The following is a 13,067-nucleotide window of genomic DNA, read 5'->3' on the forward strand; positions in this document are numbered from 1 at the left end:
AATGTTTTTGAATGTTATTGAGACTTTGAGTGATAGGTTGGCTAAATGTTGTTACCTCAACAAATATGAGTCACCTGTCTTTGTGGTTTTGGTGGCTCCGGGAACTTTTAAATGCAGCTGTCAGACAAATAATATTCCTTTCTCTGTGATCAACTGAACATGTAATTTACAAGTCAATGAAATTAATAACAGTAGCAGGAAGCAAGTATCTGTCTGTGGACTCTGCGCACTCATACAGTCTATTGATCCACCTTGCTAACTAAACTGGCAGTCCACTGACAACAAAACTTAAAAGTGGCACCAGGCTAGACCTGAACTTTCGTGTCCTGCCTGAAAGATGGGCATGTACCTCCCTCTGCAGACTTGGTCACTTCCTTTTAAGTTGAAATGCCTTATTTTATTTTAAATGGCAAGAAGAAACAAAGGACACATTTGTTTAGCTGCAGGACTTACAGAAAAGTACTAATCACTGCAGCTTTGGATAAAGAGAGTTGGGGTGGAGGATGCAATAGGAGTTTTGATGAAAAGATACTGCAGTCTCAGAGCTTAACAAATGAACACCTACGTGACCAGAAGATCTTATCTCTGGTTTTTGTTATAATTGATAGTTCCACGTAGCCTCTCCTTGGAATTTCCCAACATTATACAGGAGGGATTATGAGTTTAGACTGTTTGTGTGTTATTTGATTGTTATTGTTAATAGCTTTATTTAACCAGGATACGTAGTGCCGAGATTGAAAACCTTTTGTGCGCTGGCCAAGACGGAAAAGAAATTGACAACTTGAAACAAAATCACATTTAATAATAATTGCAAATGTCTAAACAAGGATATTCTTGCAACCTTGACTTGGTGCCTGTTTGTCTGGGAGATAGAAGAATAAATGAAGCCACACGATTAGCCACATCTAACAAAACAAAAGGAAAAAGAAGGCAACTACTTCTATAGATCATGTACATGTACTTATGCTAACCTAATACTTACTGACCATTGCCATTTTTTTTTACCAACTTCAACTGATCTGTTTAGATTTGTTTCCCCAAATTTGACTCAACAGCAAAAGCCAAGACTTTGCACAGAGTTTTAGACAATTGTTGCCGACACGTACTGTAATTCAGACCTTCACGCTATCTCGAGTAAAATGTCAACATTTATTAAGTTTCATAATCGTAAAAGTTTTTGGCCTATAGGAAGATAAATATTTACAGTCTTTGCAACATCAGCTTTAAATTCCCAGTTTTGTAATTTATAGTTGTTTAAAATATCAGATTAGTTAAAGAAGAAAATTGGCAGTTAAAGAAAAGGAAAGTAAATGAGGAAATTATGAATGAATACTTATGGTGAAAATGAATTGTTAGTGGTTCATTTTGCCAGAAGCAGGATGAGCTTTCTGAGAGGCAAAGCACCACAAACCACAGCCTGAAGGAAGCAAACACATGTCAGTCACACTGTGTGACTCACGTATTACTGTTAAAAAACAGTCAGTGCACTACTGCTTACAAGGAGAAGAACTATTTCTCCAGCTTCCTGCTGAACACACCTTCTATTGTCTTCTAGTCATTGAATATTTAGCACAACTATGAACCAGTTTCATTTTTCACCACTGTGATTGAAAATGAGCTAAAAAAACAAACCTAAAAAGCCTGCGATCAGCAAGGAGGGGAATCAGCTTAGACCATGTTGTCACACACAGACTCTGTAAGCCTGTTATACTAACAGGGATTGAAATGGTCTGCATCCATTATGCACTTAATACCTCAGTGTTATGCGCACAGATCTCTGTATGTTTCGAGAGGGCACTTAAACCGAGATTCTCGTCTGACTGTCACTGAGCATCACTTGGTCCCATGGAAATAAGATTCCCTGGAAGACCGAGTCGTCTGACGCAAACAGTGGTGTGATCTGATAAAACTGAAAGATGTGTCATTGGTGTTTGAACCCTTGGTCTGATGGGCCCTTAAGCAGTCTGCTTGCCTCTCTATTCATTAGTCAGTGTGCCAGATAAGATGAAACTAATATCTGTATGACACACGGTAGCCAAGCAAGTAATTCAACAAGAGATCAGTGTTGTTGTTTTTTTTTAGTCTTCTCTGATCATGTTGTTTGCATTATATTCAGAACCAAAAAAAAAAAAAGAAGAGGACTGGAACACTAATGGAAATGTCATTTAAAAAAAAAAAAACCCTGAATGCTAGAGTCGATGCTCGACAGTGACGGCCTGTTTGGTATTTTTGAATCGTGAATCTCTCAGGTGAAGGGTGAAGTTTTTAAAAAGCTCTGTGGTCAGACATTTCTAATTGACCGACTTTATTTTTTTTCCCTCTGTTTTCCCTGAAAGACCTGGAATGAATCAGAAAGGGGAATTTTAAAGGAGCACTGACTTTGTTCCCCACATTTAACACTGAAGCGAAAGCAAGGGCACATCAGTTCCCCTGCTGCTGTACACTACATGAGAATCAACCTGAATACATTAAAACCACAGAGAAGTAACTTGGGCCACAACGGACCTACAGTATCACACAGCACTCCTAATCCTGATTATGTGGCAGTGTGTAAATGTCTATGGGGGAGATTTGAGAACTAAAGATACAGCTTAGCTATATCTGTTTCTTTAGAATAACTAATATTCCAGTTTTTTAGTTTTTGATATGCAGCTTCCATATTGAGAGTATAAAGTTTGCTTTCCTGTGAATCAGTTTATCTGGTGAAGTCAAGACAATCTGTGATGAGCGATTTTTCTGCCAAAATGCAGATTACATGAATTCAACAAAGAGAATAATTTATGTTCATGTATTGCATTAATGTGTAATATTAGAAAAATTCTGTTAAGTTCAGATTTGTTTGGGGATTTTTGTTTGCTTTTTTTTGGGGGGGGGGGTCTTTTCCTCATTGCTTGATCATCATATCAGTTTCTCTTCACTGTCATTTCTCATTAACCGTGTTACCCAACATGAAACAGGCCTCTTCTTTTGAACTGTATAAATAAAACTGAGTTGACTTTTGTTTCCTCCTTTTCACTCACACACACACACACAAAAAGTTCCTTTCTTGAACTGGTGAATGGTTTACAAATTAGCCACAAGGACAGATTATGTACCAAATTAAAAGAGAGTAAACAACGCCATAACAGAGAGATAAGCAATCATATGAAGCTCAGTTCTAAATCTCTTCTTTAAAACTACACAGGAAGCAAATGTGACGACTTAATTTTTCTTTCTTTCCTTTCTCTCTCTCTTTTTAGAAGCAAACAGAAGCAGTAAAATAAAAATGGGTGCACCAGGATGACCAAAGGAAGAGCTTAAAGGCGTTTTCAACACTCAAAAGTGCGTCATCAGTGTGTGATCTGACATTTATTAAAAACAGTTGTTCAGTTACAATTGCTTCAACGTTACACCGTTAGGCAGTCGGTCACCGAGTGAGGCGTCTCGCTAATATGGACCCGCTACCAGTGTCGGAAACATCAGTGTCGGTTTTCTGGATGACCCTTTTAAAAACCGAACTTCACAGAGACACCAGAAGGCGATATTAGCCCGAACACACACACACACACACACACACACACACACACACACACACACACACACACACACACAGAGAGAGAGAGGTATTGTAGAAAAATAGAGTGATTACCAATTGAGACTTTTTCATACAAAAGAAGAAATAAAGAGAATCGCGATGCGCAATCAATGAAAGTCGAGACAAGCACAAAATCACAGCCTACGGTCTATGCTTCAACATGACTTTAGGCTATTTTGACAAAGAGTCCTGAAAATGTTTCTTTTTTCCTCATGTTTTTTGCAAAAAAAAACCCCAAAACAACAACAATGTGCCATGGGTGAACATCTGATAGCAGCATCTGGATATTTTGCACTGTGGGTTGGATACTTATTAAGCAGAGTGGGCAGAGCAGCGGGCAGTTCAGCATCTACACATGGAGTACCGCTGTTTGGGAATTCGGCAGATCGTTCCTGTATTGTTCCAGCCAGTTTCTAAGCTCGGAAATCCGGTATCCCTCTGGACCCCTGCCCCCCTGGTACACCACTTTTTCATCCCTCACGATGTAAAGTCTCTCAAAGTAGGCTCCGTACGCGGCGTTACACGAGTTGTCCATATTATCCACCACCACGTTGGTCTCCGGCACCTCAGTGAGCATCAGCTGAGCGGCTCTAAGTCTGTCTTCCAAACAGCGATGCTTGGGGATCTGATACGGCGCGTCCGAGCTCACCCAGCCGTCCGAGGGATGCGCCTCCTCGATATATACAACTAAAAAGTCCGCAATGTCTGCGTACTGACTCACGACGCGCTGAAACGCCGTCAGACGCGTCATGAATGGCGGTCAGGAGCAGCTGCCAAAGTTAAGAATGAGCGGTCTCTTCCCTTTCACGCAGTCCAGGATTCGCACCTGCTTCCGCTCCTGGACAAGCACCACCTCGGTGTTGGGCGCAGGGTGCCCAAGGTGCGCAGATTTGAGAAAGTCCAATTTCTGACCATGCCACACGGCCCTCAGGGACTCCAAGGTGAACATCTTGTTAGAGTCAGAGACGCACACCGGCGGGTCGTCCGGGCTCTCCTGCCTCTCTCCCATTTTCAGCAGCACTTTTTTCCTAATGCACAAGAAATCCAGGAGCCACAGCATAACTGCGGCCAGAAGGAACCGGGGAAGCAGCATCAGGCAGAGGGCTGCATGCTTCAGCGCCTTCGCCATTTGGACACCGCCGGAGTCGTCCATCATCTCTCCCCCAGCTGATAGGATGAGACTGTGCCGGCAAACGAGACAACTGGAATTTAGTCACCTTTACCCATTGGAGAAAACTATCTGACGCACGCAGGCACTCTTTTTATAGGTACAGCAGCGTTTGAATAATGAGGAGGGGGAGGGGGGGGGGACACGCCTCCGGTACCCGCACCGCCCACTCACATGGTGGGGATTACCTCCCGTCAACTCTGGGCTTCAAAGATCCACAAAGACATGGGAAGCGAGAGAGAAAGAGATTGAGAGGTTGAATGTTGATAACACATGACAGTTCTCTATCTTCTTGGGGTTTGTTTTGTTTTTATATTTATTTTTTCTTTTTTGTACTTTATTGGGCATATAGGCTTCGCACGGTTGGTTCAGAAAGTAGGCAAAACATTTGACTCACTTCATGCTTCAGGGGCCTCTACGGCCACTAGACGGCGCTGGATTCATACAGACCATCCAGGCTGGATGAGTCATTCGCTTCGTCTAGGGCCCCTCAACACCTTGTGAGGAAAAGGAGGCAGCATAAACCTGCCATCACCAGTTTCAAAACTGAAGTGCATGTGTGTGTGTGCCTGTGATCATGGCAAAACATGATCCCAAAGACACAAACGGAAGAGGAAATGATCACTGTGCATGTTTTGAGCAACATTTGGGCAGCATTGTGTAGCTGAGATTAAAATGAAGGTTCGTATATGGGAGCTATGAACACTGAGTAGGCCATGCTGAGCTGGGCTTTGGGGTTATTGTAAGTTAAAAATCTGTTATTTTGTAAGCAACTTTTTGTTCCTGACTGTCTGGTCTAGTAAATGATGATTAAACTAGAAAATGAAACGTGGAATTTACTGTATTGTCATACTTAAGTTCCTCGTATTTACGATGATTACACAGGAAAAAAAGAAATGTGGAATGACTGTATTCTCATGCTTAAGTTCCTCCTATTCACTATGATACAAAAAGGCCGAAGCAAATCATGTTGCCTCACCATGAAATTTCCTCCTCGTCTCAGGCGTTGATGACATGGCATCCATGTGACTGCTTGGATCTGTTTCTCTGATGCCATAACACTCCCAGCATGTGTCCAACCATCATTCCCACCCCTGAGTCTGTCCCCTTTCCTCTTTGTTTTTTAAAAACTGTTTCTTTTTTTTCCTCCTCCTACCTTTTTCTCTCTACCCCATGGCTTGTTTCACTGCATTGGCTGTGTCGTACACCGCCTTTAAAAACAAATAGGAATATACAGTTTCTTGTCACCTACAGAAATTTTAAAGGGGAATCGACTATGCTGTTCAGTATTTGTCATCACACATATACAAAGTTACAAAGTTGGATGACCATTTTCCTCACACATTGGCTTCTTTTTACTGGCTCCCTGTTAAATCCAGAATTGAAATCAAAATGCTTCTCTTCACATATGGGTATAGAATAATGAGGCTGCATGTTATCTTACAGATCTCATAGTACCGTGTCACCCTGTGAGACAGCTTGACCAAAGTGGCTGAAGAAGGGCAGGAGACAGATGTAGCAAGTGATTTATTCACCATCTTCGTGACAAAAAATATTTACCAAAAAAACAAAACAAAACTCAAAACCAAAGTTAACTCAGTACAAATAAACATAACTGAACTTAAACCAACAAAAATTAAGGTCACGTGCACTCAGCTACACTGACCTGGTCTTTTCCTCTTGAACACCTGAGTTCTTCTGCTTAAATACTCAGGTATCCAAACAATTTGTCTGGACTATTCCATTCAGTAGGTAAGACAAACATTACTATACTCATAAACTTACGATGCTACTCTTTACTAGCAATAAAAACACTCTAAGGTGTAACCAATACATATTACATCAATGCATCCATTTCTCTACAAACAATGCTGAAATTGACTTTATTATATACAATTCTTCCCTTTCTTCACCTGGTCCCTTCCTGTGACCTTAGACTAAACAGGAAGCTATAAATACAGGAAGTGAGGCAGCACTTCCTCCTTTTGCTCCGGGAACATAGGTAAGTAAGGTGAGTTCAACAAACTAGACAAACTAACAGTTGGAATAAATAATGTTAATTTAACAAACTTGTCAGAGTTGATTTAAACCAAGATGTTACATAATCTGTGAAAGTGCAAAACATAAACCCCGGATAGTATATGTTTGCCCACTACAGAATAAAAAATAAGGTATGGCTAAATCAAAACAAGAATGTTAACTAAGAATAAAAAGCTTCAAATATGGACAAATGGTGTTCTCACCCACTTTGTCACACACTCCAATAGAGCACTTCGCTGTCAGACTGCAGGCTTGTGTTTCCTAGGCTATATAAAAGTAGAATGGGAGGCAAAGCCTTCAGCTTTCCGACTCCTCTTCTTTGGAACCAGCTCCTAGTTTTGATTTGGGAGACAGACGCAATCTCTGATTTTAGGATTAGACTTAAAACTTCCCTTTTTTGTAATAGTTAGGGCTGGATCAGGTGTATCTTTTGCATTGTCTCTCTCTCTCATCACTGGTTGGTTATAGCAGATGGCTGCTCGCCCTGAACTTGGTTCTGCTTCCTGTTAAAATGCAGGTGTTCTGTCCCACTTTCGCCAGGTGCTTGCTCATAGGGAATTGTCTGATTATTGGGGTTTTCTTTGTATTATTGTAGGGTCTTTACCTTATAATATAAAGTACATTGACATGACTGTTGTTGTCATTAAGTGTTGCATGTACAAATAATCCCTGTGCATCAAATGGTCTCCACACTGCTGTAAGCGTTCCATTTCACACTCCCCTCTCAGAGCTACATGATGTCAACAAGAGAGGATATATTGAATATGGTCATCTGTGCCATACAGCCCTTACTGTGAGCAGAGAAGACCCAATGACCTGCTGTTCAAACTAGGGACAGGATTGATCCGATATATAGTATCAGTATCGGTCTGATCCTGACCTAGGAAATAAAAAATGTAACCTGACTAAATATAAAAAAGGCACCTCACAAAACTTGCGACATAACCCTACCTTAGCACATGGGAGTAGTATGCGTCACGTGATAAGAGCGGCTGTTGCGTGTGAGACCTGTCAGCAGTCTGGAGTTACTTTACCCTGAAAGCATTTGGAGCCTCGCTACGTGCTACCAAACCGGCATTTCATCTCTGCGCAAGCTATCGCAGAGAAGTAAAGCAAGTGTGTAAGTTATTCGCTGAATGTTTTTAAAGCATTCCAACATTAAGCTTGACAACCGATATATGGAGCTCAGACGTCTGTGCGTTGTCACCACTAAGTATGACTGTACAATGGATGGACTCAAGTTTTACTTTGAAAAAACTGTTGCAGGTTAAACAGTTCTGTGGTTCCAAGAAAAAAAACATGAAAAATATTTTTTTTTTCATACTTGTCTTAAGTTTTGTATAGAAATTACACACAATTCAGTCTCAGGTTAAATGTGATAGAAACCGCTTACACTGACATCCATCTTGATACAAGAAGAGTGTCATGAAGCAGTGTTTACATTTATTTGCACTGCTTCCCACTCTGGAGGTCTATTTATGTTAAGTATAAAAGGGTCGATTCTACAACTTGTTTTTTTTATTAGTTGTTGAATATAAACGTTATTTTGTGCTGATATTGCACTTCTTTTTTTCAGAACCAGAGACATTTTGTAATCTGCATAAAATTGCATTTTAAATAACATTTTGAATATTACTTTAAATACTTGGATTTAAAGTTCTGTTAAAAGATTAAATAAAAAGACTAGTTTAGCTGAATATTTTGGGTGCAGTGTATTTTTCGTAATACAATAGTTTTGTTTTGTCTTTTTAAATTTGAGTATGAACTTCTACAAAATGCAGCAAGATATAAAAGAAAACAGTTTTATTGATTATAAAATGGACTATATCGGATTCATAATAGTATCGGCAGATATCCAAATTTATGATATCAGTATCGGACATAAAGTGGTATCATGCCATCTCTAGTTCAAACCTGGAACAGTTCTACAGTACAGTAACCATAGCCCACCTTTCTGTGTGTTTTTTTCAATAGGCTTTAATTATTTTATTTTTTTTTGTTATCAGATGGCCACAGAATGTCCCTATCAAATACACTACCAGTAAAAAGTTTGGGCACACTTTCTCATTTAATGCTTTTTCTTTATTTTCATGACTATTTACATTGTAGATTTTCAATGAAGGCATCAAAACTATGAATGAACACACATGGAATTATGCAGTAAAGTAAAAAGTATGAAATAACTCAAAACATATTTTATATTTAAGATTCTTAATAGCCACCCTTTGCTTTGATTACTGCTTTCCACACTCTTGGCATTCCCTTGATGAGCTTCATGAGATCGTCACCTGAAATGGTTTTCCAATCATCTTAAAGGACTTCCCAGAGATGCTGAGCACTTGTTGGCTCTTTTACCTTCACTCTGTGGTCCACCTCATTCCAAACCATCTCAATGGGTGTAGGTCAGGTGACTCTGGAGGCCAGGCCATCTGACGCAGCACTCTATCACACTCCTTGGTCAAATAACCCTTACACAGACTGGAGGTGTGTTTGGGGTCATTGTCCTTTTAAAAAATTAATAATGATCCAACTAAACGCAAACCGGATGGGATGGCATGTCACTGCAGGATGCTGTGGTAGCCATGCTGGTTCAGTGTGCCTTCAATTTTGAATAATTTCCTGACAGTTTCACCAGCAAAGCACCCCCACACCATCAAACCACCTCCTCCATGCTTCACAGTTGGAACCATGCATGTTGGAACCATTGGTGATCATGGCTCAAGAGTTGGGAGTTCGCCTTGTAATCGGAAGGTTGCCGGTTTGAGCCCTGGCTTGAACAGTCTTGGTTGTTGTGTCCTTGGGCAAGACACTTCACCCGTTGCCTACTGGTGGTGGTCAGAGGGCCCGGTGGCGCCAGTGTCCGGCAGCCTCGCCTCTGTCAGTGCGCCCCAGGGTGGCTGTGGCTACAATGTAGCTTGCCATCACCAGTGTGTGAATGTGTGTGTGAATGGGTGGATGACTGGATGTGTAAAGCGCTTTGGGGTCCTTAGGGACTAGTAAAGCGCTATACAAATACAGGCCATTTACCATGCATGTAGAGATCATCCGTTTCTGCATCACACAAAGACACAGCGAGTAGAACCAAAGATCTCAAATTTGGACCAAAGCACAGATTTCCACTATTCTAATGTCCGTTTCTTGGCCCAAACAAATGTTTCCTGCTTGTTGCTTTCCCTTAGTAATCGTTTCTTAGCAGCTGTTTGACCATAAAAACTGGATCCGCGCAGTCTCCCCTGAACAGTTGCTGCTGGAACTTTGTGTGGCATTTATCTGGGCTCTAATCTGAGGTGCTGTTAATTTGTGATATCTGAGGCTGATGACGACTCAGCAGCAAAGGTGACTCTTGGTCTTCATTTCTTGGGGCAGTCCTCATGTCAGCCAGTCTCGTCGTAGCGCTTGCTGGTTTTTGCAACTGCACTTGGGGACACATTCAAAGTTTTAGCAATCTTCCAGACTGACTGACCTTCAGTTGTTAAACTAATGACGGGCTGCCGTTTCTCTTTACTTAGCTAATTGGTTTTTGCCATAATATGAATTCTAAGAGTTATCAAATAAAGCTGTCAGTTGTGTACCAACCTGACTTCTGCACAACATAACTGATGTCCCAACCCCATTAAGAAGGTAAGAAATTCCACAAATGAACCCTGACAAGACACTGGCTATTTTCAGGAATCTAAAATATAAGACATATTTAGAGTTATTTATGATTTTGTTCTTCCTACATAAATTCATATATCTTGCTTTAAATATTTAATGTCTTCAGTATGTACGTGCAATGTAGAAAGTAAAAATAAAGAAAAACCATTTAAAGAGAAGGTGTATCCATACTTCTGACTGGTAGTGTACAAAGGCCCATTTTTAAACTAACAAATGGATGTTCATGGCACTGTATGTGCATATGTAAGCTATGTGTTTGTTTCAGGATATGCAGCATATCAAGCTTATAATGGGTTATCATACTGCCTAATGACTGCACCCCATTAGACTACTGGGGCTCCTTAGCACAACAGGTTTAGCGTGGGATTTATTATAGTCGGGTCATGAGTGTGTGCAAATCTAATTATACAAATTTAATGTGAATTTATTTATTTATTAAAATATGGCATTCAAACAATATCTAGTATGAATTGAACATTCAACAGACTCTGTTTTTAACGCAGTTTTGCCTGACTTTAGTTTGGACAGCTCCAAACTATTTAAATCTATTCAATGAGAAACTGCTCAGTGATGTTATACATCTTTTTCTACACATTCTTTCAAGACCCCAAACCTTTCACCTTTCATGTTTTGTTAGTAGTTAAGAGACGTGGAAAAGTTGACTTCTTAACATCTTTTTGGTGTGTAATTTTTGCTGCTTCTGCGATCCAGTCCAGTTTTCAGTGACTATTATAAGAATGGTAAATGGCCTGTATTTGTATAGCGCTTTACTAGTCCCTAAGGACCCCAAAGTGCTTTACACATCCAGTCATCCACACACTGGTGATGGCAAGCTACATTGTAGCCACAGCCGCCCTGGGGCGCACTGACAGAGGCGAGGCTGCCGGACACTGGCGCCACCGGGCCCTCTGACCACCACCAGTAGGCAATGGGTGAAGTGTCTTGCCCAAGGACACAACGACCGAGACTGTCTAAGCCGGGGCTCGAACCGGCAACCTTCCGATTACAAAGCAAACTCCCAACTCTTGAGCCACGATCACCCAAAGAGAATGGCTCTCAGCAGGTTGTGGACCGGCCTCCCAAGAGCTTTGAATGTCCTTTAAAAAGCCTGGAGAACTCTTCCTGAAAACTATGTAATGTATTATTACTGGACATGACACACTACATGTAGTAAAGGTTATTTACACCATGGAGCCTTACGCTAAAAGTGGTCTCAGATTTAACACTATTGGTGAAGCTGGATTCTTAGAATCAGTGTTACGATAGCTGGGATAGACTCCAGCCCCCCCACGGCCCTGATAAGGACAAGTGGAAGAGACTGGCTGGATGGACTGATGGCAGCATCTTGTCCGACTGAATAACAGGATGTCAATGGGAAGGCTGATTGGTTTGTCGCTGACTAAGAAAGCTAACAAGAAAGCTAACAAGAAAGCTTGACTAAGAGAGTTCAGGTTGTGTTGATATGCTGTATTTCCACAATGCTTGCTCCTGTTTCAGTAAATCATTGCATGTATTTCCCACTTTCCTAGGAAAATATTTTAAAAATGAGGGGTAACTCAAGACTTTTGCACAGTACTGTAGGCTGTCCCTTTAACCTCCTAGGACCTGGCGTCCACGTATGTGGTCATCACATTTTGGGTTGGCTAGACCAAAATACTAAATTTTGCTCTACAAGGGCCTGATATCCACTTACAACAGGGGTGGGCAACTCCAGGCCTCGAGGGCCGGTGTCCCTGCAGGTTTTAGATGTGTCCTTGAACCAACACAGCTGATTTAAATGGCTAAATTAGCTCCTCAACATGTCCTGAAGTTCTCCAGAGACCTGGTAACGAACTCATCATGTGATTCAGGTGTGTTGACCTACGGTGAGATCTAAAAACTGCAGGACACCGGCCCTCGGGGCCTGGAATTGCCCACCCCTGACTTACAAGGACATTATACTGCCACTGTTCTACCGAAATTTAAAGCAAATGTACTCATATGTGGATCTCATTTTTCTCAGAAACAAAAATCAGGTAAAAAAAAATCTTTGTTTTTACATTCACCAGGTTCCAATCAGCCCAAATAGCAAAGAGAAATTAAAAATGCATGCCATGACAGAGTTCGGGTCTTAGGAGGTTAAAGCCCGAACCATGAAAAAATTGCTAGAGAATTTGACCTTTACGATTTATGTTTATTGAACCTTTTCGTGTTTAAAGCGCAACTCAAAATCATAAAATACATTTTACTCACGTCTGACGTCAGTTTGCTTCCTTCATTAAATCAAGTTATTTATAAACAACATCAGCACATTCCCCCCCATCAATGGCCTTCACCCAGGAGACTGGGTTTCGTGCCACTGTGGAACGATTATTTTTACACTCAATTTCATATCATTATCAATCTTTTGTTATAAGTCATTGCTTAGCTTAATTCTCAGCCACTACCTGTTCACAGCCCGTTGAATCTGTCATCAGACGTTATTAGTCCAAGACACATTTCCAGTAGGTAGTCTTCTCAGCTTTAGTTAGCAAATCGTCCTTTAGTGGTTCCTCTATCCTCCTGAAGGGAAGTAATGGGTTATCTCTTTTAACTGCTGTGTGCTGCCAAATTACTTTTGTGGTTTTGTTTGTACTCACAGCTTTTTTT

The 13,067-nt window shown here is 40.9% G+C and overlaps 1 protein-coding gene across 1 annotated transcript; it reads right to left on the reverse strand.

Moving 5' to 3' along the window:
- Positions 1-3,305: 3,305 nt before the first annotated feature.
- dio3b (iodothyronine deiodinase 3b) lies at positions 3,306-4,859 on the reverse strand. Its single transcript, NM_001279439.3, has one exon. It carries the CDS (start codon positions 4,728-4,730, stop codon positions 3,924-3,926), a length of 807 nt encoding a protein of 268 aa, NP_001266368.2. The 5' UTR covers positions 4,731-4,859; the 3' UTR covers positions 3,306-3,923.
- Positions 4,860-13,067: the final 8,208 nt, after the last annotated feature.

Source organism: Oreochromis niloticus, linkage group LG15 (assembly GCF_001858045.2).
Source record: "Oreochromis niloticus isolate F11D_XX linkage group LG15, O_niloticus_UMD_NMBU, whole genome shotgun sequence".
NCBI classification, from domain to species: Eukaryota; Metazoa; Chordata; class Actinopteri; order Cichliformes; family Cichlidae; genus Oreochromis; species Oreochromis niloticus.